The 25,700-nt window shown below is 43.7% G+C and overlaps 2 protein-coding genes across 2 annotated transcripts; both read left to right on the top strand.

Moving 5' to 3' along the window:
- Nucleotides 1-6,234: 6,234 nt before the first annotated feature.
- On the top strand, nucleotides 6,235-16,910 carry LOC119457022 (uncharacterized). The gene is made up of 7 exons (XM_049669181.1): nucleotides 6,235-6,407; nucleotides 6,853-6,913; nucleotides 7,224-7,360; nucleotides 8,603-8,715; nucleotides 11,493-11,653; nucleotides 15,569-15,667; nucleotides 16,788-16,910. Exons 1-7 carry the CDS (start codon nucleotides 6,262-6,264, stop codon nucleotides 16,908-16,910), a joined length of 840 nt encoding a protein of 279 aa, XP_049525138.1. The 5' UTR covers nucleotides 6,235-6,261.
- Nucleotides 16,911-17,862: 952 nt separating this feature from the next.
- LOC119457021 (uncharacterized) lies at nucleotides 17,863-24,860 on the top strand. Its single transcript, XM_037718844.2, has 7 exons — nucleotides 17,863-17,916; nucleotides 23,726-23,771; nucleotides 23,850-23,869; nucleotides 23,935-24,007; nucleotides 24,220-24,317; nucleotides 24,513-24,688; nucleotides 24,762-24,860. The coding sequence occupies exons 1-6, from the start codon at nucleotides 17,891-17,893 to the stop codon at nucleotides 24,637-24,639; spliced, it is 390 nt and encodes a 129-aa protein (XP_037574772.2). The 5' UTR covers nucleotides 17,863-17,890; the 3' UTR covers nucleotides 24,640-24,688; nucleotides 24,762-24,860.
- The last annotated feature ends 840 nt before the right edge of the window (nucleotides 24,861-25,700 follow it).

Genomic DNA, 25,700 nt, shown 5'->3' with positions numbered 1-25,700 from the left:
TTCGACCATTCTCGTGTGCTGTGACCATATCCCTGAGCACAAAGAAGTTCTGTAATATTTCTGAAATGTTGAGTACACGCTTGTTACTTCGTACTGCATGTACTACTGTCGCTTCAGACAAGATAAATCACATTTTTTTTATTGCAGAGCATAGCACGTTATCATGAACAGCTCTGGTAGTGTCCAAGCTGCAACACCGCCTGTTCTGCAACGCAGCACGATGCATACCAGTGAAAGAAAAAAATGCATCACATCCATTGAGTGTGAAGTTAGATACAGCGAAGCTTTGTGTGAGTGCGTATATATAGAGCCGAAACACAAGTGTACACACACACATACACACAGACACAGACACACACACATGCGCACGTGCACGCACATGCACACGCGCGCGCAGGCACGCATATCAATACTGAGCAATTTACACTCTGGCCCAGACCTTTGTCCTGCCTCAATATTGAAGCGTCTTTCTAGCTGAAGCACAACGCCATGGTTCGGCCATCTCCTAAGCTAAGGGCATGTGCTGTGGCTTTTATTAGAAAAAGCAAACGCTATAACTAAACCCGAGCGGGTCAGTGGGCTGCATTGGGCGCCATTCTTGCTTGGCATATTGTTATAAACGCTCATACAAGTGTTTTCTTCTTGTAGTTATTTTTCATTTCTACGTTCTTGTAGAATGAAAAGCCAGGAATCCGTCAACAACGTTTCCTCTCAGATGAGCGCGACAAACATGTTAAGTGAAACTCAAGGAGAGGTGCGTACCTTAAATGGTCCAATGTTCTTGAGCTGTTTCTTCACCTCATATTACTACCATGCTCACCCAGCTCCTTATTACTGTCAAGTGTGAAGTGCAGCTTAACTTCGACCGATCAAGCTTTCAAAGAGGTGTTCTTCTCCTTGTACGCAGAATAAAACGAATGATTGAACGAAAAGTTGCTATGGCGCTCATTAATATGGCATTTCTGAGCAGTTTGAAAGCAAGATGTACGTGTCTGCCCGGAACGACGCGATCCTTAATCAGAGTATCGACTTGTTTCCTTGTTTACTTGAGTCGTATAGTTAACTATACAGCGCCGTCCACCGGCGTACGATATATAAAAGCACATTAACAGAGTCACAATAAGGAATGTTGAAATGTCAGCTTCAGTGACATTCCTTGTTCTACAACTGTTAATAACTTCTAGATTATAACTTCCTGCGAACCATTGTCTTCTTTTGCACCCATAAAGACATGCCTCTTCTCATTGAATTGTTGTTAGGAACTCTTACGCAGTTATTGCCTTAGCTACAAAGAACGCCCCTCAGCTGTGCTGTTGTGTCAACAGTTTGTCGCTGCCGAAGGTTTCACTGGTCATAAAACGTCAGAAAGTGCATAAAAATAAATTTAGGCTGTAAATTGTCGGTATAAAAGTATGCTGCTTTACATAATTGTATAATCGTCAGGTCAATATAGAAGGTATGAACACTAACTCTAGGTAAACGTGTTAGCAGATCCACTTGATTCATCCTTCGTTCAATAACTGTCACTATTGTCATAACATGGTAGTTATGTTATATCAGTGAACAGGTTTTGCAAAACGAAATCTCAAAGTGAGAAAGCTGAGCTCAGATCACATGAGCAACATTTATTTTATTTTATTTATTTATTTACAAAATACTGCAGGCCCATGCGGGCCCAAGCAGGAGGGGTAAAATTACAACAGAGCATTCAGAATTACAATACAATACAAGCATACAAGCATTCAAAAGAAAACAAACCGAAACGCTCACATTTATTTTGTGATTTCAACACATTAGAAATTGATCAGGTCTATTGAGTCAGTGCTGTTTAGCAATGATAATGGTGCTGCGTTCCATTATTCAATAGTACAGGGAAAAAAGGAAAATGTTAAAGTGTTAGTTCTTGTTTGATAGGGAGTTAAAGATTCAGAGTGGAGATGTCTGGTTACTCTTGTAGTTAATGTTAGTACATATGGAGCAGGATCGATCGAGAGTTTATTATTTTTGAAGAGGAAAAGAAATTTAAGCCTTAGAATTTTCCGCCGTAGTTGTAATGTTTGTATACCTTGATTGCGCATGATAGTTGTTCGTGAGTCGCTTATACGGTACTTAGAAAAAAATAAACCTAACTGATTTCCGTTGAATCATTTCTAGTGCATTATTACTGTGTTTATTACGTGGATCCCAGACTGTACATGCGTACAGTCTGGGATCCACATGTACAGGTGAATTAAAGATATGAATGGTAATAGTAAGGTACATCAATAAAAAGCCGAGCGAGAAGCAATCAGGAGTTACACAATATAGGAGTGGCAAGTGACTTACGCCTTCATGAACTTCTGAAGTTCGGCAGAAAGAAACAACACACACAACTCAAGCGGTAGTAGCAAATATAAACATCGATTGATTGATTGATTGATTGATGGAACCTAAAGGAACACTACAGCGAAGAATAGAGCTGTGATAGTAAAGTACCCTTCTGGAAGGCCCCAAAAGCCACTCTTATCGTGAGAAGAGGCTTGGTGAGCCAGAAAACGCCCAGGAACGGAAGGCGGGTGGTGACAGTCGCTCGGCGCTAGTTATTTTTTGTCAGTTGATGATGCACTAACACTGAATTCCAATAGAGCCGGAGATGGAAGTTAGCAAGTTTCCGGAACATTTAATGCGTCACAATGGGTCTGATACGAAAAGACACTTTGAAAACAAGGACATCATGCTGACATGTCGGTGTTCGGTTTCAGTGAATACAAAAAAAAAATGAAACCTTTACCGTCGTTTTCTTTTCTGATAATGCAGTCAGCATGACCATTTTACGAAAATATGTTTTTAAAACAGAAATACTTTAGCAGTGTAAAATTATTAGGATTTCCCTTTAGTGTACCTTTGAGTCCGCAAAGTAACACATGACTGAGAGATGCAGTATTGGAAGGCAGCGAAATACCAAAGCTTGGCAGACAAGTGCCTTTGTAATCCGTCAGCATCGAATTTCAGCATCAGGAAATTGAACCCATGAATTCTTGCACTCGGCAGCGAAACTGGACTACCACAGCGAATCCCGGCTATTTATTTTTATACATTGCGGTTCCCAGGCTTTCAGCGAGGTTGTCTTGTGGAATTCGGACAATAGTTTACAACATGTTCAAAGCCGCATGTTTACGTACAAGTTACAATTAAGTATTCTGTCTTGTTCTTGGTCTATAGAGTTGTGGCAAATCATCTATAGCCTTTCCAAGTACATTGTCTCTTATATTTTGTCAGGGTGATATGCCGTTCTTTTTTCGGATTGTGCAAAAGGCTGTGCATGTCCAAAGTACCTGCAATGTTGCCCTGTGAGTGGCAGGTCTATTGGGTGAGAGATACTACGAAAGGAACTTCAATAAACTAACGCGCCAAAATGCTTTGGTGATTTCTGAACACAAAGTGTTTCATCTGCCACGTAAACTAAACGTTTTCAACGCTTCGCCAGTGTGCTTACAATCAAACTGCAAAAGAAAAATATATTGCAGCTCCAGCGCAACTTGACCTCTTACTCTGCAACCTCGTCTATATTTGTAGAATGACACACGTGTTTAGTTTAAAATTCAGCTGTGTTTGCACCGTGTATCGGTCCGATAATTCAAGGCAAGATCTTCAGCGCGTGATTGTGCACCGCGCTTGGTTGTTGGCAGTGGCAAAACCTGGTGAGGGACCCTTTAAGGACATGGTGTTTCTCAACTATTCTGAGAGCTTTCGAGGACATTGTTCGAAGAACGTGCCACTAGAAGTACTTCGCAGCCAAAGACTAGTTCTCGGAATAACTAGACAAAATATCACATTGGCCTGCTTGACGGCTGCGTGCATCGTAAGACAACAGCAGTGGGAGTTGCCTTTCGTCAAATTTTGAAAAATAATGTTGTGACAAACCGATTGGTGCAGCCACTGGTGCTTTACTGAAGGAAGCTACACTTCGTGCGTGGCCGTCTCGGCTGGATAAAAGTCAGCGAGTGATTCAGTATCGGTGACTGGGAGTAGAGAGAGAGAAACCAAGAATGGGAAAGATGGAGAGGTCGTCCAGAGGAACACTGTGTTTGTTCCCTAAACTAGGTGTAAAGAAGTTTCGGATGGAAATTCTGCGCTTTGTACCATTCTCAACAACTCTAGGCACTCACGACCACAAGAGATGGTAATGAGGCTCGACGAAGGCAAAACGAGAGTGACACACGGTTTTCTGATTGACTACCGCCATCTCGGAAGCGTGGCCGGTACTTTAAGGACAGGCGCATGGCCTCCAAGAATCGTTGTCGCACCAGCCGTCTCTGCAACTATGGCGAGAGAATGATTTCGCTTACTTGGTTGACAAGAGGTAGCGCTAACATGCAGAATTATATCTACAGCGAAGGATGGCCACGTCACTGTAAAAATATGACGGTGATGGATAAATTCAAGGAATGATTTGGTAAGCAAGAATGAATTCAAAATGAGGCTCCCAGCTTGGATAACCTATTGATAAATTGTTTTCTACGATGTCAAGTATTTACGCAGCGTTCATTGAATGTTTGTATTTATGTATACACCGTGTGTTTCAGCGAACACTCTCAAAAATTTTCGAGGTTGCATGTGGCAGACAGCAGAATTCTAATTCATGAACTGGTCTACTCGAAGAGGCGGACGTTACTTGCAAAAAAAATGGAAATGCATATTCGACTAATCCACAAAAAATCACTAATTTTTAACTAATTACCTTATTGCCCATATGTCAATTTACAGATCAGTGCCGTGGAGTTGGTAAGGCGAATCCACTTGGAACGAATTCTCAGGATGGCACCAGGTTCGAGATATTAATTCCAGAACTTTGTGAGAAATGCATTGGCGTTCCAATTACTTGTCTGCTTCAATGCGTAAAACAACGTTGTGTCATCTATTAGCCCCTTAGCCCCCTAAAATGACTACAATGTCGCTAACGTCAGACGAATACGTGATTCATTGCATGGTTGGAGAACTTGGTATTGCCATAGGTTTTCCGTAGGGCTAAGGGGAGTTATTTCTGTTATCTTATGTGCTCTTATTGCAAAATATTCTAACAAAATAAAATGTCACGTTGATTGTAATGTGGAAAAAGGCCACTGCAAGTGGCCCGTTAATGAATACGATATAAAATAAATAAAGCACGATGGATAGCAAATATGCTATATACTAGGGGATGAGACACCAGATTACGACAGCTATGCATTGAACTTACTAATATATCAGCCCTAATTTTGTTTGTACAAAATGCATGCTAAGAATAGCTTCCAATTTTGTTTCGAAATGATGTGCCATTTTCCCATATGCCGAATTTCGTTAATTATGTTGGCCGCCACTAATCCCGCGCAAGACTATAATTACGGCTCATCATGAAGTTATTAGGTTTTCGATGGCAACACTGACTTTCCTGCAGTATTCTTAGTATTTACGCCATCAGTAAAAAGCTATTAAGGATCTGTCCCTGTCCGCTTCTGTGTGCGCTGAATGAAAGATCGTAGAATCTCGGTGTCAGCAATTTTCGATGGTGCACTCACTTAAAAGGCACGTCACATTTTTCACCGCGAAGGAAACTCAGGTTGCATTCCCTAATTGCGTATCAACGTTCTACATCACAGCGCTTAACGATCCTTTAAGCCGAGAACATTGTCCAGGCCTTGTAAGCTTTATCGTAGGCCCAAAACAGAGGAACTTATCATTCAATATATTTGTTAGGACCTCCGTACACACGCTAATCAATAAGGAAACTGGTTCGCGAAAGTCAACTTTTCCTTTCAGTGACGGGTGAAAAATTGGTACACCACGAAATAGACTCCTCGCTCATGCTACGGAGAGTACAGAGCAGCTAGCTTTAAAGTATGTGGCGCCAGATTCCGACATGGGGTGTAAGCTTTTCGGGGAGTGTCGCGATGTTTCTACAATGTAAGACACATAGTAAAAGGATCTCTGAACATTGCCTGCTAATAATATTGATGTACCTCGAGACCCTTATATGTATTTTACGAGAACGCTCGCTAGAAAGACTCGGAAAGTCGGCTAAGTGAAAGAGAGAGAGAGAGAATAAACTTTATGCAAAAGAGCACACGAGCGTAGGTAGCTCTTCCACTCGTCGGCTGAGCGTGCTGTGAACGGAGGCGCCTCTGCGCAGCTTATAGGCCAGTCTGTGAATCCTTATTCAGTTCTCGCATAGAGTTGTGATAAAATTGAAGCATGAACCAGGTTCGAAGGCGCTGTGCTATTTCTTGGTTGCTAAGTTCAGTCATGATCGTGCTTTGCACGGCTACATTTATGTACCAGGCTGGTTTGCAGGTCAGGAGGTACCGTGAATACGGCCACCAGTCTATAGCGACAGAAGTGAAAAGGCGGGATCTCGTGTTCCCGTCAGTGACGGTCTGCATCAATAGTTGGTAAGTGAGAGTAATTGTATGAACTGCAATAGCCGCACCGAGCACCAGACGATGCACACCAGAAGATTGTGAACGCGGTATCCACACGGAAGTCGAAACGTCATTTTGTTTTGACTATGGCCAGTGACCTGCTTGTTTCCTAATAACTTTGCCTTACCAGACATTATTCAGTAGAACTTCCGACTGCACTCGTGAAGACGTAATTGCATCGGCAGCTTTCTCATATATATACCACACGTTCTGAACTTATTGCAAGCGTCACATCCGACCCTGACGAAAACTCTCGGAGTGATACAATTTGGATTGTGAGAAACGCTGAGATTTTGAGCTTTCTATTGGCAGAAACACACACAAAATAGCGTGAGCTGTGTAATGTTTGTGGAAATATATAATCACTGTAATATCATAGCCGAAGTCATTCTTAAATTGTTGACGTTTCTTTCAGGGTCAATAAACAGTCTGAGGCGTGTCGCCAGACTCCTCAGCTTTGCACCAGGTTTGGCCAGGTATGCTTAAGCATTTTTCGTGTGAATTTTACAGCTCAGTGTAGCCCGACATACTAATTGAAAAGAAACTCTGACTAAGGCCACTCCATCCTCAGCAATTCGCGATGTGCCTGTTCTCACTCTGTTTCAGTTAAGTGCGTTGTCGAAGGAGTCGTGTTTAATAAGTAACTTTGTGCAACGACGGATCTATATGGTGACATGATGCGGCGGTCAAAGTGCACGACAGAATCTACTAGATTCATTTTTATGCTATCTTGAAGACTCAAGAAATATTTATACTAATCCATTGGCTTCCTATAAATTATGGCAGGAGGTGACGTTTGGAATTTTCCGGGCCCAGTACGAACCAGAAATGCGCGAACTTGTCGGATATAAACCGCAAGAAATTTTTGAATGCCGCATGGAGTCAACAAGCTCCGAGTGCCGGTCGTTCAGCTGCGTTGACCAGTAAGTATCTTAAATATGTTCGAAAATACTACAGACGTAGTTTGTTGAACAATGACACTCCTATTACTACCAGAGACCCTTTTGAGATCGTTCAAGGACATTACCCACTTAAATCAATTTCTTTTTCCCTGAACACCACTAACGGCAGCGCAGCTAGTGGAGGTGACTAAAACTGCCTGGTGACAAATTTGTCCTAAAGTGCTTATTCATTGTCTAATATGATATAGATATATGTAATCTGAAGATAGGGCGAAATTTAATGGCGGTTGTAGTACCCCATTTTATAACAAAAACGAGTTACATCGTTGACCTCCAATCACTTGCGTAATGCAAGAAGATCGTACGAAATACATGCACGACATAACTTGCATGACAACGGACACTAATCAAATATACCAGTTAAGAAGCTTTTCTTTTTCTGATGAACCTCTTTTTCTTATCAACATAGAGCGTCTTTTCGTTTTTATACTGCACGCATAAAGCGCTTATTCGCTGAGAACGTTACATTTTTTTAGGTTTTAGCAAGCGGCCATAGGTTCCCATATCTGCCATATTAGGTAAGACATAATCCTTCTACATATATGTCCTGTTAGAAGGATGCCTGCGCCCAACTTCAAACAAATGTCTTTAGACATTCTATAGAACGTCTCCACATGTGTTACTTTGGGTCCTATACAATATGCGCCGCCAGGCAGGCTGTGAGTTCAGTACCTCACAGTTTTTTCAAACTTGAAACTTCAAACTTGAAGTCATATGACATATATGCACTTAACAAACGAGGTCGCATAAAAAAAAACCCTTTAACAATGTGAGTTCGAATAGATAGACTGAATGATGTGCAGGAAGCCCCGAGTTAGCACGTATCAGCTGAGGGCGGGTCATCGTATGAAGCTCTTTTTGCAGAAGTTCAGCTCTTGCATTGTAATCTCTGACCGCAGGTATATTAGAGCACAGACATCCTAGCAAAACAGCCGAAAACAAAAATGCCTTGTAAAAGAACAGATTACAGCCATGTGACTAAACTCGAGGATTATATTAATGTATATTTGCAGTACTTTGTTTAAACGTATAAGTTATTGGCTTGGTATGCCTTCGTATATGCCCTGAATGTTGTCAGACCCTGCACATAGCAGAGAAAAAGAATAATTTGTTTTTTTTTTTGCTAAATGTCACAGGGCTAATGTTAAGAAAACACTGAAAAATATAAATTTTTGATTAAAAATATGTGCTTATTGATTTCAGCATCCGGATCACATTTCTACGTTTGCCTATCATGCTTTGTTACACCATAGACAGTACGCTTTACGGAGGCCCTGACAACATGCTTCAGAAGTGCAGCACGCCTTGGCTATACGGTGAGTATTTTTTTTACCCAACATAAGTAAGCCGAGTCTAAATGACCAAGCCAGTTTGTTAAACAGCTGAAATAGAGAAGGTTCCATGTAAGCCACGTATACTTCACATAGTGCGATGTCAGGATACAAATGGGCTAAACTCTAGGTAGTGCTTACAGTATGGTGCTCTGCGCGGCAATGAACTCCTATGAAACATTCATATTCTCTGCACCGCGCCTACACTACGTATACGTAACGGGATGTATTATTTATGGCTCAAAAGTTGACCACGTATGCCACTCGGCTGCGATGCGCTGGTAATCGCCGACAGACAATTTTGTCATATCTTGTTTGTACATCCTCTGGTGGATAGTAGATCAGGTTAAAGTGGCTAGTTTTGTGGTTTGATCTCTGGGATAAGCCGGTACACTTAAGAGCAGAGTTAGTAGACCTTTGACGCTCAGAAACTCTTACCTGGCTTATAGAACGTAATTCCAATACTACGGTTTATAAAACATGCTGATTACCAGCTTGGCTAAATGATGAAGACGTAAGGAGCTATTACCGCTCATTCATTTCCTAATTACTGAGTTCTGTACTTTTCTCAAGAACATTTTGCTTTTTAACACGAAAGTGTTTTATGCCGGGGTCCACCAAGACTTCACTGACGTATTTCCGTCACGGAAATACGTCAGCTTACAATGTACACGAACATAATACAAAGAAAGAAACCAGAAGAAAAAGTTCCACAAACATGCAAAATCTGGAAATCGAACCCACGACCTCTCGGTCCGCGACGATAAATCGCCGAGCGTTTAACCCATTGCGCCACAAACGCATTTGCAGAGAGCTACACAGACACGCCTTATATATCTAACACTCCTCCGTGTACCCGCGCTCTTGCTCGGGGCGGTGCCGCCGCCTACGAGCAGAAAAGAGAAGTACTGCATTATGACACTAACGCGCACCGACAGTGAACGCTTCGGTGGTTTCAGCACTACGACGCCTCGATGCCAGCATTCGAAGGGACGCTGGCATCAAAAGCACTACCAACGCCAGGTGGCGTTCACCGTACTCAGCACAGCGGAGCGTGGCCTCCGCAATTAGCTCTGAAAATGTTTCTGAAGTTGATCGCGGAGGCTGCAATTACGACGCGCTGTACGCGCTGATTTGACTCGGTGACGATTCAGTTACGTGCTTTGTCTTGCGCGTTGTATTAGTGTGTCAGTTACGTGCTTCGTCTTTCGCGTTGTGCTAGCGTGTGCAGCGTAGTGCAGCTTCCATATGCACGACGGTTGCTCATGGTCATCGACGTTGGTAGTCGTGATGGAGGAGACGTGCCACCAGGCGTCAGCGTGGGTGCATCAACGCCTAAGGGCGCTTTAGCCACAAAACACCAATAGACATTATATATCAATGTGCAATAAACATTACACTACTTCTGTGAAGACACGTTTCACTTTCGTGTTCTATACCGATTCCTATATAAGAGGGATCAACCACATTTTTTTTCAACACTTCCTGTCTAAATTAATAGCACATCTATAGCCCGCAACGAAAGATGTGCGCGACTTGTTATTCAATAACCGGTCCAAATATCCGCGCCAATTTATTGGAATTCAACCTGCTTGCCTCCCATGTTTTCTGTCTCAATACTCTCACTTTTTCGACCGAAGTATTTTAGGTGAAAAAAAGACCAAGAGCTAGTGCCTACAGTTTCTGCGGGCTGTGCCGAGAAGAGTAAATAATAAAATACAGAAAATTCCGGCAGAACCAATCTCACGATGAACGTCGCCGCTAATGTGATTAACATTCGAGCAAAGTAGCGACAAACCGTATTTCGACCGCCGAAACGCTTCATGTATCACCCCTGTTCTGCATCCGTGCGTCTCTCTCGCACCTCCCTCCTGACACGAAGCAGCGCACCCGCGTAGTCCACGCGCAGTCCCTTTCTTTTCCAAAGCCTCCGAGATTTGCGACGTCCCAGTTGTGCCGGTGCGTGCGTACGTTGAGAATGAATCCCTCGCTACCCGCAGGCATTCGTTGCGCAGCGCTAAGCGTCGGCCTGCTGTGCTGGACTAACCCGTGTCACACGGGTTCGGTTGCGCGCCCAGCACCGCAGAAATTTCAGAATATTTTTTAAGCGAAGCCTTGTAGGCTCACAAGTTTCGGCGGTGGTGTGTGGGGTGGTGTCACGCAGAAAAGTGAGCCGATCCTGGCGATAGTGCAGAAAGGGTCCATGCTCATTGTCACATACCATGGGACGAAAAAGAAGGAGAAAGAGAGAAAGAAAGAGAGCGAGAAAGAAAGAGAGGAAGAAAGAGAGAGATAGAAAGATAGAAAGAGAGAAAGAGAAAGAGAGAAAGAGAAGGAAAGAGCAAGGAAGAAATAAATAGAGAGAAAGGAAGATAGATAGAGAGAGGGAGAAAGAGAGAGACAGAAAGAGGCAGGGAAAGACAGAGAAAGATAAACAATATCATCAGTCGGAGAAAGAAAGAAAGAGAGAGAGAGAAAGAAACAGAGAAAGAAAGAAAGAATGAGAGACAGAGAGATAGAAAGAGAGAGAGACAAAGAAAGAGTGAGAGAAATAAAGAAAACCACCACGAAGGTCCGATACACATTCGACAAGCTTCGCTTACCCCCATTTTCTCGACAGGGGAAGGGCTGGTAAATTTTTTCTTCAAGAGCGGCGTAACAAGGCTAGATTGATAGACAGACCCAAAGTAGCTGAAATAGGCTAAGATTGGCATTCGCATTAAAATACTGATCGCGCCTTCTCTCTACGCACTGCCTTATAGACCTACGCATTCGCCTGCGCTTCATCGAGAAGAACACTCTGCGCTTGATGACCACGCTGCCGTTGCCAGTGTTCGTGCAGCGGCCGAAGCTGTGCCAGCCCGAGAGCAACGCCGCCATCGCCTTGGTTCCGCAGCAGGGCTATGACATCGCCATTAAGCAGGTTGGTCCAAAATACGACGCCTAGGGGATCCTGGAAATTGCTTTGCTATCTCAGATTCTTCGTCTTTATTTTTACTCCATCTGTAGGATGGAATAAAAAACAGCATTAAAGGAATGAAGAACGGGAATAGGGACACCTAATACACAGGCTTTTCTTTAGCTTGCGAACTATTCACAGGATATTCCAGCTAACTTTAGCGCAAGTTCAATAATACGCCGAAGCCCTGTAGAAGGACTCGACCAAATGCATGTTGTTGGCTGTTGTATGGGGCAAGTGACACAATTTTTTGGTATTCAGCCTAACTGAGAACTAGTCAAAATTATTTAACTAGCTTCGCAATTATTACTGTTGCGGCAAAACGTCCAATACAAAGTCGTTGAGCATTTTAGGAAACATCAAATTCTGCAGCTTTGAACTTCCTGCTTCTGATTATTCAATTTTTTTGTGCGCCCTAAATAAAGCACGCGAAATATTAAAAAAAAGCGCGTGACATGCCCACCTGCGTGCAGCGATCGCAGTGCTCTCAAACGTGCCACATAGGAACGAACCGAGAATTTAGCCCAATGGCACGTTAGAGAGCAATGCAATCATTGCGTGCAGGCGGGTATTTCACGTGCTTCTATTTCGTATTTCACTAGCTTTCTTTAGGACGCAGAAAATGTGACTACGTAACATCTAGAAAGCCCAAAGCTGTGGATCTAGAGGTTTGCTAGAATGCTGTAGAGCTTTATTATTGTCACCTTTGTCACAAAACTTTTACTTGCGAAGTTATAACTATTTTTGACTAACTATGTGATAGCCACAGCACAAAATGTCACAGTTTCTACCGAAAGTCGAAGCATTGACAGCGATAGCAAAGTGTTAGACTGCCACACGAGATAAAGTTTATTGTTTTATAAGCCGTAGAAGTTACAGTAAACATTTGCTTGCTAAACATATTAACAACCGTGGTGTCACGCACAGACAGGCCAGAATGAAGTGATCTCATTTGATGACCACGAGCAATCGCTGTCACAACGCTGGCGTGATAAAAAGTGCCGGCAGCTTTGACTGAACGCCTCGTGCTTCCTTTCGCTTCAAAGTTTCTTCTAAACATGAGATTACGCTATCTTCAACGTAGGAGTGCACGAAAACCGCACACATGAAGCCACCAGCCATCTGTACTAGCCCAAACTTTGCACCCGCTGAAGGTTATCTCCGAGATAGGGCGTGCGGGCCGCGTATGCGCTCAGCCGCGCCATGCTCAGCCACCGCCGGCCTAGACGAGCAGACTCGCGCATCTGCATCCCCTCGCGTGCGCTCGATCACGTAACTTCCAACACAGGGTGTGTGGGAAGCGGACCTCGTCAAGTCACCATCCTTCTTGGTTCACCCTCACACGCATTTTCTCGCAACCACAGCTACGGCCCGCGGGGCCGTATACCTTGGTTATATTATCGCACTTGAACTTTATACGGAACATCACGGCGTCGGTAACGGCAAATATTTGTGGAGTGTCCATATAGTTGCTATCGCAATAAAGTGGTGTTACTTGATCCATACAGTAGCCAACAACATGTATTTGCTCGCGTTCTTTTAGAGTGCTCACCTGCCACGGTAGCCCAGTGGCTATGGAGTCGCGCTGCTGAGCGCGATGTGGTGAGTTCGACCCCGGCCGCAGCGGCTGCATTCCAATGGCACCTGGATGCGAAAAATTCAGTGGGGATTTAGCAGTAAATGTGAGATAAATGCCATTAGCATTACGCCACAGCTATTTGAGGTCCTGGATCCGTGATTTAAACCGCGTTCACCACAGTGCAAAGTGTCGTGCAAAGGGGCGAAGTGTCCGGGGTCGACCACCCTCATTTGCACTGTATATATATATATATATATATATATATATATATATATAATCTGTCTGCATTATCTGATAGCAGACAGATAATGTAGTCAAGGAAGGAGGAAGAAACTTTATTTAAAGCCAAGCAAAGCATTGGGGAATTTAGCTATGGTTAAAATTGAAATGAGCGGCTCAATCGCAAGTTGACAAAGTGCTGTCTGTGTACATTTCTGACAGCCCCAGTAAATGGGACAGCACGTGACCTGCGCCTATAACTCGTCCCGTCGTGAGACCGCCGGCTCTTCACCCTTTTACTTCTGTTCAGCTGCCACCCTGCTTCGCCCATTGACACACAGCTTCCTTCCTCGACGAACACTCCCACTGAAATGCTCAAGACGTCTTCACACGGGCTCCCGGCTCACTGAGTCTCAGGCCGCACAGAAGATCCGGTACTACAGTCGACATCGGGACGTTCGAGTTTCTCTTGGCTCCGTTGTCCTCCTATGGACACCATGTTGCCGCGTCAGATTGTCTGAAAAGCTGCAGCCGCGCTACACAGGCCCAACACTATATTGCGTCAGCTTGGCGATCTGAACTACGAGATCGCTCCGCTGGACTCGCGTGGCCCCACTGACGTTGTGCATGTGTGCCGGCTGAAACCTTACTATTTAACCTCCCTTATAGTTAGCGCCGAGATGACGTTTTTGCAGGCGGGGCTTATGTTACGCTGCAACCAAGAGCGGCGCCAGTCAGAAGACAACGATTTGACGTGTAGAGGTATAATCGGTCTCGCCAGCTTGTTTATATATCTTGTTTATATATCGTTGCCTCTCTTGTCTATATTGTAAGTACACCTTTATATGTGACCTCCGCAACGTAACAATATGAAAGAAAAGATAACGTGCCGCCGGTGTAAGCCGAATCCACAACTACCACATTACGCGGTCGTTGTATGCTACCACTTGTGCTAAGGCGTCGGCTATGAATCCGTCCACTAACTTGTGTATTTATGTTTAGCAGATCCAGCCCTGGCGATGTTAGCCAGTGCTGCTCAAAGTCAGAGTTGGCGGGTGTAGAACATCCACAAATATATACAGCCCCAGCACATTTGTCTGTAAAGAGTGCTAGGATACGGTGCGCTCCGGTGTACGTTAACGCGTTAAAGACTGTACGGACAAATGGTTAAATACAATACATCTGTTCATTTTGTACCTTCTCAGCATGTGCTACAGAGCGAGTGGTCTCCTGCTACATGAGCGTATTGCTTTCCATTGGTTCGCATAGCTCCCGCTTAAAAAATTCCTTGTATACTCGACGACTCTACCGGCTAGGCAGCCATGGACAGTTAATTAATTACTAACATGGCAAAAGTGTGCTGAAGAGAGGCCACAAGCAAAAGAACAAGTAGAACAAACGTTGCATTACTTCCAACGAATGCTCATTAAAAGACCTATAGGACACGCAGACGCAACAGATATTCTGGTCATCTCGTTAGCAACACCTCCCCCCCCCCCCTTCCCCCTGCGCTTGTACGAGGTACCAGAGTTCTTTATCTGTAAGGACAAGTAGCTGTTCCTATAGTTATGTCGTGTCCATAGCATACTCTTGAAAATTCGAAATGCGTGTATGACATTGCATTCAGCACTGATGTGAGCATTATGACCTCTTTATAGAGGCAAAATCTGTCTTTTTTGTCTTTTTTCTTTTTTTAAGGCTACTTAACAACGTAGGTTGCTCCACGCTCTTTCCTCTTGCGCGGCAAGCGAATGCTGCATTAACGCACCATACGAAAATGGCAAAAGGCCGAGGTCTTTTAGGTTGCCGGAGGTTCTCACAGTCAAGCTTAATTTTGAGCAACGCTATAGATCAGGCCTCTCAGCAACGTAGCCTTCGCAACGTTTTTTGTGTCGTTCAGGCCGTTGTTAACGTGTACGAAACCCGACGGCACTGAGATTTGAAACGTAGTAAAGGTAAAAAGAGATGATTCAAGGCTAATATCCACAAACCATAACATGGTTCAGTGTCTGCCTCGTACGAATAAATCTATGCCTGGAAGTATTGCAGTTGTTTTAATCAGGATTTATTACTCTTTACAGCAAACGAAACGACGTCTGCCGCCTCCTTTCACTTCACGCTGTAAAGACTACATCAGTGAAGGCGTGAAGGAAGAGTTCTACGGATTTTCATCTAAAGAGGTAATATGCAAACGTACCTCATTTCGCAACAATTTGATAACGGAAGGAGCAACCATAGCTAAAGCATTTTCCAATTCGAAAAACTAGCTTTTTTTTTTCAGTGGACTCACTCAGTTTTTTTAACGCATTACACACTCACTCACTAAGTGAGAGCGTGAGCAACTAAGTAACGCATTCACTGAGCGCAAACGTTGAACGCCAAATTTCCTTATGTATGCAACAAGATAAACCTGAATCTTTCTATGGCATAATTCCACTCTTCTAGAAGGCGTCTATCTCTCGTTCACACAGCAGAATCGACATGGCTGTTTATTCTACAGCATACACTATAGTGCATCTGTCAATAAGAAAAACCTTGCACTCGGCCGCGCAACGCTTGAAACAGCGAAGCTGGGCGATCGTATCCCAGCATTTTCCGGAAGTGCGCGCGAACTTTTCATCTTATTACTCATGATGATGATAATTTATTTTCGCACGTCTTGGACTTAGTGCCGTCTATGCGCGTTGCATAGCGCAGCTTGAAACACCGACACCGCGTTTCAATGCTGACACCGCGTTCCAGGAGACCCCCTCCGTGAATGCGTCTCTCTCGCTGTCATAGCGCGTAAAACATCTTCACCTCGCAGAGCACAAGCGTACGAACCCGCCAGCGGTGCAGGAACGCAATCATATGGTTCGCATAAATGCATGCTCTGCAGGCGTGGCTGTATTTCCATGCAATAAAGGGGGAAAAAAGTATCTGTATAGCCTAGTGGTTACGACGCTTGCTTTGGGACCGAGGGTACGCGGGCTCGAATCCCGCCTTGGCGAGAAAGTTTATTTTCTTTTCTTTCTTGGTAGTTTCTTGCTACGCACCAAAAAAACGGCTCGCTTAAACAGCTTCGCTGTTAAAACGTTGCTTTAAAGAAGTACTTCGCTTCAACCTTCCGGTATAAGAATTCTGAAATGACTTCTTGCAATGCTGATATTCGTAAAATATTGCCTGCAGGAAGGTTTAGAGCAAAAATTAGAGTGATTTTTCTCGCGAGAGTTATGCAAGGAAACTGCATTTTATGCTAGAGCAAACATTTCTAAGTTTGGATGGAGACACTAAGTTTTTCCTTGGCGCTTTATTTTTCAGTCATGCACTCAGACATGCTTGATGAAAAAAGAAATGGAGCTGTGCAGCTGTCACATGTCGGATCACGAATACTCGGCCACGTTCAAAGGGCGCATATGCAACATAGTTGAAGGAAGTAAGTGACTCAGGCTTTAGAGAATTTCCTTTACGCCTAAAAATTTTTGTGCACTTCAACGCATAGACAAAGCAGTTATGTGAGCCTATTATGTAAAGCGTTGTGTTCGAAAAAAATGGCTGCCTGCAATTTACTAGCTTCTAATTCTTGGTATAATGGGCTGGAATACTGATAGCCACACAATGTACCATTCCTAATGGTGCACAGATTCCTTGTTGATTTGAATTGCTTCTGTTAGGCGTTCCATCAAAACTACAATAAAATTGCTAAAGCTCTTTACTAGTAAATTATTAAGTAAATTTACTAAGTTATTTTTTGTTGTAAGTATTTTCTTAGTAAATTTACCAAGTAAGTTTACTAAGAAAATACTTACAACTATAATTCTATGCTTGATCAGTTTCTCAATAAGGAAATATCAACTACCATTACCGCAAATTGGTAGTATCAAGAATGAACAATGTACTACATGTATTTTCGGAAATGACGCAACAATATACAAAATTAATTTCTTGGTGTAGGAGTCGTCACCTTGCCTGCGGCTTTTGCGACAGCGTATGTAACTGTGACACCCGATATACGCCTCACGTTATTCTCGATTTTTGAAACATTTTTTTGCAATGATGTTAGGCTAATAGGCTTTTCTGCGGCAATATTTTCAATATATCTTTTTACGCCTTGTAGTTTCAGACGTGAGTGCTCACATTTCCTTCTTAGATTTATTTTTGCTCAGATGTAATTTACCTTACTCTTGAAACCACAGGGATAAAGAAGACATATAAATGTAATTTTGCATTACCTACCCTAATATTACAAGAACTGGACTACTCTGGCTACAAGCACCCAAATCAGCCGACAATATTGCTTATATGATAAGCAATAAAGTGCACATAGGATGAATCGCTATGGCCTTTAATCGGCTGTGTGTTTACTTTTGTTCCAGAAAATTGCTGGAACTGCTGCATACACAGCGAACATATTTGAATCGTGCATGGATCAATGTCGACCATCGTGCGAGTAAGACATTCGTTTACGTTCCTTGTTTCATTTCGACCCTACTGGAAACTGCACGGTACACTTGTGAAACAGAAAAAAAAAATGCTGGTCCAACACAGATTTCGGAATCTATGTGAAAGGGCTTTACAGCTAAGGGTGGTTCGCTCACATCTGTTAACTTTCACCTTACGGAGCGTCAAACCTCGTGCAATATAAATGTTTATCCACCACAAAGTTAATAACTTTGATATCATGATTCTTTTACATCTTTATGGTCTACACCGCTCACAAGTCATGCCGAAATGAAAACATAAAGTTAGGCGGATGCATAGTGTGAGGCGTCTACGTCATGATGTCACTAGGACGAATGCGATGTATGACGCTGTTCGAGGAAAGAATTGGTGTTACAAGTGCCTGCACACAGAAGTTCCACACTTATCTAGCTACCTGTAAAGCTTCTACAACCCTTTTTTAACAGTGGCACATACTCATTCTGGAGGGTGAACCAAAAGCAGGCACACACCCAATGGCCATTCCCAATTGACAAATCAACGAAAATTAAGTAAATCAAACAATCCATTCAATACATCGCGTCATTCCATTGACAGGTCCTTGGGATTTAGAGGTACCTGGGAGCCGACATTATTTGTTCAGGATTTTGTGTAGAATTGTATGTTTTTGTTTTGCAGAACATAGGTCAGCTTACTCGCACTACAGTGTCGGTCAGCGTACAAGCGCTATTTAAGCCGGTTCGCTGGCACTAGCATTCGCTACACATATGACGTTCATAGATATAGCCACAAAAATATCCGCCGAGATACTGATAATCCAGCAGACAGCAGCCACGCCAAATTCGGGGAAAGTAAGCAAAGAAACGTTCACTTTACTGGCATTACTGACTCGAACCACAAATTCAGTTAGCCGGAAATTGATTAGAATGCATGTCATAAATCACTCGAAGATATTGGTCACGAGATCGAGCTATATGGAGCAGCACCTTCGCCGCGTTAGTGTGGATGGACCGTCTGTGCGCTCATTGAAATGTGCATGGCGGCGCTTCGTTGTGGCCGATTTGGGCCTATTGTTTGGCAATGAAATGCACTGATTGCAGCGAAGTGATAATATATTGATCTGCTATTTCACATTCTTGCACGAAACGCACTGAACATTCCTACTATATGTGAACCGAGCGCAAAACGCAGTTTCTGTTCCTGTACATTCGTGCTACTTTTTGTTCGTGTTTGATTTGCGTTCTGCCCATGCTATTGGCGCTGCTGTTGTGCAACTCAACTTTGTGCTATTATCCCAGTGGTTATAAAATGGTCTGTATTGCTGTACAATGAAGTCAACGTAGCTAGTTTTTGTGACTCTACTTCCCCGATTGTACATATACATACTTAGCTTTTTCTTCATTTTCAGTTCTCTATCGAATACAAAATAGTTACTGAGTTCAGTCAAACCAGTTTTGCCGCCATGAGTGACTGCTCTGAGGCAGGAACGCTATGTGGCTTCGCACACGTTGTTTTCTCTCGCAGCAGCATAAACGTAGCATTTTAGCATGGAGGAAGGAAACAAAACAGGAGAGGCCCTGACGTCACCTTTTTGAAGCCGGAAGTGCAGCCATGTTGGTGTGCCACCTCTATTTGCGCCTCCAATCAGGGGTTCTGCAGCTCGCCGGAACAGAGTGGCGCGAACTTTGAACTTGCATTGTTACGAGCCGCCGGAAGTGTGTCCTCCTGACGCGCGTCAAAACAAAGCCTACAAAACTTCTGTAGCAGTTTTAGGGAAGCAGACGCGCTCCTGTGTTTTTCCGTGGCACGTTGAAGAAGACAACAAAGACCCGCGTCGTGATCGCTTGAGTGTATCTGTTGCTGGCCGACACTCACACTCACAAACCCAAAACACAACTTTCAAGCTTACGCAACACACCCCAAAGTCAGCATTTTTCGCGAACAAAAGGTGCTGCGAGAAAGACACCGGCGGAAAAATCTTATCTCACTTTTTAGAGACCGAGAGCAGCAGCGAAAGCTTCAGGAGCGCGGTTGCTATGGCAACGTTGACATTTGGGGTACCCGTCCCAGTGCTCCTCTGCGAATAACAGCACGGGACTTCCGACACATCTTCTCCAATACGTCCGTGCTTGCCAGGGCCTCTCCTGGGGTTTCCTTCCTCCATGCATTTTAGCAATAGCTATGTTTTTGGAATTATTACATGCACTAAAATCATACGAATCATAGTCAACTATATTTATGAGGCAACCATAATACGTTGTTATCTTTATTTGTGAAAATAATAGCCGCTACCTTCCGTCAAACTAACGACATCACGCTAAAAAGTGCAATATATAAGCCTCCAGCAACTCATTTTTACGAATGACTGTGTCTAGCGCCCCTCCAATGTTACACATGATCTTCTTGTAATAATCAAATTCCGCTTCTCCTTTATAGCCGGTAATCAAAGTACCAAAGCGCAAAAATTAACCCGCGAGGCAGAACTATTTCTGCGTTAATTTGCGTGATATGGACATAATAAAAGGGCTCCTCAGGAACAGCTAACGATGGTCGGGTAACCACAAAGCGACAGTCATGCAATTACACTTCTAAGATCTCCGACATCATATGAGCGCTTAAGAATGTGTCTGCTAATCCTGAGTGAGTGGTCTCCCGCCACCTCGTTCATGTTTCGTGGTATCACAAAGATTCCGTAATAATCAACACATCGCTACAAGGAATCTCTAAAGCGCGGCGTTCAAGTATCGCAGCAACCATTTTATTTATTTAAAACGCAGTAATTTTTTTTAACAACGAAGCTGTTTAAAGCCAGCCGTAATTTGTGGTGCGTAGCAAGAAACTACCAAGAAAGTAAAGAAACTTTCTTGCCGAGGCCGCACCCGCTGTGGTTGCTCAGTGGCTATGGTGTTGGGCTGCTGAGCACGAGGTCGCGGGATCGAATCCCGGCCACGGCGGCCGCATTTCGATGGGGGCGAAATGCGAAAACACCCGTGTACTTAGATTTAGGTGCACGTTAAAGAACCCCAGGTGGTCAAAATTTCTGGAGTCCCCCACTACGGCGTGCCTCATAATCAGAACTGGTTTTGGCACGTAAAACCCCATAATTTAATTTTTTTTTTTTTTTGCTGAGGCCGGATTCGAGCCCGCGTACTCCCGGTCCCAAAGCGAGCGTCGAATCCACTAGGCAATACAACCACGCCTGCAGAGCGTGCATTTATGCGAACCATATGATTGCGTTCGAGCGTCGTCGTCTTCGTCCACAGCTGGCGTATTCGCACGCTCGTGCTCTGCGAGGTGAAGAGGTTTTGCGTGCTATGAGAGCGCCAGAGAGGCGCATTCACGGACCGGGTCTCCTGGAACGCGGTGTCGGTGTTGCAAGCTGCGCTATGCAACGCGCAGTGACGGCCGTAAGTCTGAGACACGCGAAAAGAAATTATCATCATCATGAGTAATAAGATGAAAAGTTCGCGCGCACTTCTGGAAAATGCTGGGTTACGATCGCCCAGCTTGGCTGTTTCAAGCGTTGCGCGGCCAAGTGCAAGGTTAAGCGTTTTTTGACGTGCCTAAATCAGAATGCGGAAATAAAAGTCAAACGATTGTGGCGAACGGAGGGCGCGACGATCCCACATCGCACATTCGATGTGTGCACCCACTAATTTTATTTCAGTGAAAAGGCGACAAACGTAAAGCGGAAGGAGTATCTATATCGTAAAAAATGCGTACCACCATTTACGGCAGACTTTAAAAGATATGTGCGCCGTACGCGCACATGTAAACAAGTGTTGGCGAGCAGTCGACGCGACACGCAATCCTCACTATCATCGTTCAGCTTTTGTTCGCCAGGCGCGACTCAGTGCATAGGGATTTCAGTAGCTCAGAATAGACTTTTTTTCGATAGCATTTCTAGATAGTAAAGGAGTCTATGACAACGTTAAGGGACGTTCTTAAGCACGAAGGCATAGGCGATTTTGCGGAGCTGCAGATGGAGATATATAGAAATAACCAAGTCGAAGTGGTATGGGAAGGTCGAAACGGTAATGAAATGGTGGGAATTCACCAAGGACGGAAGCAAGTATGTCCTCTGACTCCATTGTTGTTCATGCTTTATGTTAAGGAAATAGAAAGACGATTGGAATACCACGAATTAGGGTTTGATTTATCCTACGTGCATAAATGACAAATGGTGCAACAGAAGGTCCCTGGACTGACGTGTGCGTAGAAGGTAGTGCTACTAGCGGAGAATGCAAGCGATTTAGGGACACTGGCAAATACCTGTGACAACGCAACGACAAATCTAGGCCTCAATCTAGCCCAAAGAAATCGGGAATTGAGATCTTTAAGGAAGAGACGAGGAAATACGTGGTGTCAATTCAACAAAAAGTCATACCCATAGTCAAGCAATATGAGTACCTCGGCGTATACCTAAACGATGGAAAGAATTACCCAACCACCGTCCAAGATAATCTGAAAATAAAGGGGAAGCGAAATGCAGCAATAAAGAAGTACGGAGCACTGTGGGACCACAATAAGTACAAGGTGGTGCATGGAATCTGGAAAGGAGTAATAGTGCCAGCGCAAATGCCATTCTATGCTTAAAATTGGATATCTTGCCAGAGTTGGAAGTTAACCAAAGATCAGTAGGCCGATTAAATTTGGGAGCCCACCGTAAGACCACAAATGAGGCAGTGCAGGGTGACATAAGTTGGGCCTCTTTTGAAGTCAGAGAAGCATATAGGAAAATTAGTTTTGTAGAAAGACTCAGGAACATGGATGAAAATAAATGGGCGGCTAAAGTGCACAAGTATCTGTACTTGAAAAGTGTGGACACAGAATGGAGGAATAGGTCAAGAAAATTGGCAACCAAGTACAGGGTGACTGAAACTGTAAATTGACAATCAGAAGTCATCAGAAAGAAAGTGAGAGAAGCAGAGACAGTTAATTGGATGCAAAGAATGGAAACAAAAAGGACAATGAAGATTTCCAAGAATGAGAAGAAAGAAATTAGAAGGGAAAATCTGTACGATAACACAAATGGCAGTGCCTTGCTATTGGAGGCTCGAGCCGGTTGCCTAAGGACAATGACATACCGGGGCAAATATTCAGAACTAGATGAGGCTTGCGTATGCTGCATCAAAAATCCCGAGACCACTCAGCACATCCTAACGGAATTTGAAGGGATTCACGCATTGGGAACTGTAGGTAACATGCCATTAAATTTTCAGCATCATCGCTATCGTAGGCAATACAGGAAGAACAGCAGGATATATATAACTAAATATGTGTTCTCGCGAAAGCATTACGCTACTATGTTTTGTACAAGAGCAGGGATGCAGTGACTAGAAAAAAAATGTTGCTTACCCCTCACTGCCTTCGTAGACCTCTGGGTGCGTGGCAAGACCGTATGACAGCCAAGGCACCGCTCACCACTGATAACTATACATACGTGCAGTGACTTGACTCTGTGTATACTTCAGCAATATAAAACAAAAGAATAGCAATATCTCTGCTACCCTTATTTTAGTACTCTGTTATTCTTTATTTACAATACTGTTAGCGCTGTCGGAATGCTACAGGAGTGTGAAGAAGAATAGAAAAGAAGATTCAATATAATATATACAGCGCGACACAAATTAAGTTCGCTGCAAGAACATTATATAACAACTATGCAAAAAGCAATTCAAGCGGTAGCTGAGAAAAGGCAGCTGAATGGTAATCTGCGACGACTTCTGAACAAACACTGCTCCCCATGAGCCAACAAGCGAGTGGAACATCATTTTGCCATTGAATATTAAATTACACAATATCACTTTGTACTTCAGGGACATCACTTACGACAGCCGTGTCACGGGTATACGGCCTATTCCGGTAAGTAGTGCAAGCTGGGTGCAATTCAATCGCTATTTTCTCTGCATTGCTGTTTGATTGGAAATATTTTTGTTTCAGAAATCCAATGGATCTAAGGAGTAAGTGCACTAATTGGGATAAGAAATGTGCTCCTATCTTTATACTAATCCAAAAATATTTTCAGAACCGCATACGAGCTCACTGTAAGATTTGCCACAGACAGCTTAGAGCTTGTGACGGAGCAACCCAGGCTTAATGTAAGTGTTTCCGGTATCGGTCCTTGAAGTGGCTAAGTGACAAATACAGTAATCGTTCTTTACGTTTGTACTCACTCAACAATGGGGTGAAATCTGGGTTCCGTAATGTTTATGACCGTGTCAAGTAATTTCTCGGTTAAATTCTACTTCTCCACTGGAACGTTTTTACGTTTCCTGGCCTAAGTGATATGTTTTCTTTATATTTTGCTTAGATAATTGAAGTCTTCGGCTACGTTGGCGGCTACCTAGGAATATGGCTTGGGTTTTCTTTACTTCAAGCTCTGGAGTACTACCACAATTTAATCAGGCGGTAAGGCATGCCCCCATCTATTTCAGCATGCTATACCAGTAAGAGTTCTGTGGCCCACCCAAAGCTTAGAAGAGGAACGTTTGCAGAATGTGCAGCATCCAAAGAGAGAGAGAGAGAGAGAAGCAGTATTTATATATGCTTTCTTTAGTTCATTTTTTTCTTCCCCCCCCCCCCTTTTTTTTTTTCTTCTTGCAGCAAATGCGCCAACCTTCCCTGGCTTTCACGCAACGTACAACGGAAGAGAGCAGATACACCGAGACGTTCTACCGTAGAAGGCAGAATGACGGGCATTTTTTCGATTTCAAGAGCAGAGCTGAAGTGACTTTTTTGTTAACGATTTTAAGCTGCTCTCGTCCACAAAACAAATAGAGGTAATGTATGTTTCTCTGGGATGCACCTAACTTTGGAAACTAGTAACATGGAACCATCGTGTCTTTCTTTCAGTGCACCTACAGCCTCGTGGTAGAATATCTGCTTCCTATACGAGAGCCTCTGAGTAATAAATCCATGGCGATCAAACCACCTGTCACTGATTTTTCCAAAGAAAAGATAGAGGTCCTATGGTATTGGGTTCAGTAACGTGCGGATGTATGTACTCACATAGAAAGAGGCCTCAATATGGGATTGTGTGGTGTGGCCTGCGGGCGCTCCTTTTCCGCATCAGGTGTATACAACATTGTAGCAGAGCATGCGTTAGCAGTTGGGTTTCGTGACATAGGCCGGGACTACCAGTAGAACCTCCCGCTTCAAAATAAACGCGCGCTCCCATCTGGTTGCTCGGCCATTACGGAACATCAGTGCTTCGAAAAGGCAGCATCCTGGTTATTTGAGGGCGTCGCGCCCTGTCAGGTTTTTGGTATTCTGCATGAAATGTCTTAGTAGACGCGATCGCACACCCCGTTTCTTGTTGGTTATTTGGACCCATGTGGTTTCCAAGGGCGTTTCATTGGCTCCTTTTCTTTATCTGAGTGTTTCAGTTCTTAAGAAATCCGAGTGTCGGGCATGCCTATGCGCAATTTTACCGTTAGGTGACTTGTAGGCAACAGGTTTAATACTGACGCTCTCCCACAGCCGTTGTACACTCAGTAGCGTTAAAAAGCTCTTAGAAACGAAAGCAACAACACATGAGTGCAAACATAAATTGAAGGTTTTTATTGATCTTTGTGTGCAATACTGGCAGCTAGTGGATATATAAGAAAGTTTTCTTGAATGAGACGCACTGAGGATGCAAGGTCGTGCGACCCCGACACTGAGCCCGTTTGCCGATGTAGTCTCTCAAATAGAAGCGCGTGTGATTAATCGTGTTTAATAAGCCGGCGCCGTGCTTCGAAGCCGGGCTCTCTTGTATCTCTTGCCATATACATGTGCAATTACGACACATGC

The sequence above is a fragment of the Dermacentor silvarum genome, chromosome 6, assembly GCF_013339745.2.
Source record: "Dermacentor silvarum isolate Dsil-2018 chromosome 6, BIME_Dsil_1.4, whole genome shotgun sequence".
Lineage (NCBI taxonomy): Eukaryota > Metazoa > Arthropoda > Arachnida > Ixodida > Ixodidae > Dermacentor > Dermacentor silvarum.
This window is presented reverse-complemented; position numbering and strand designations above follow the sequence as displayed.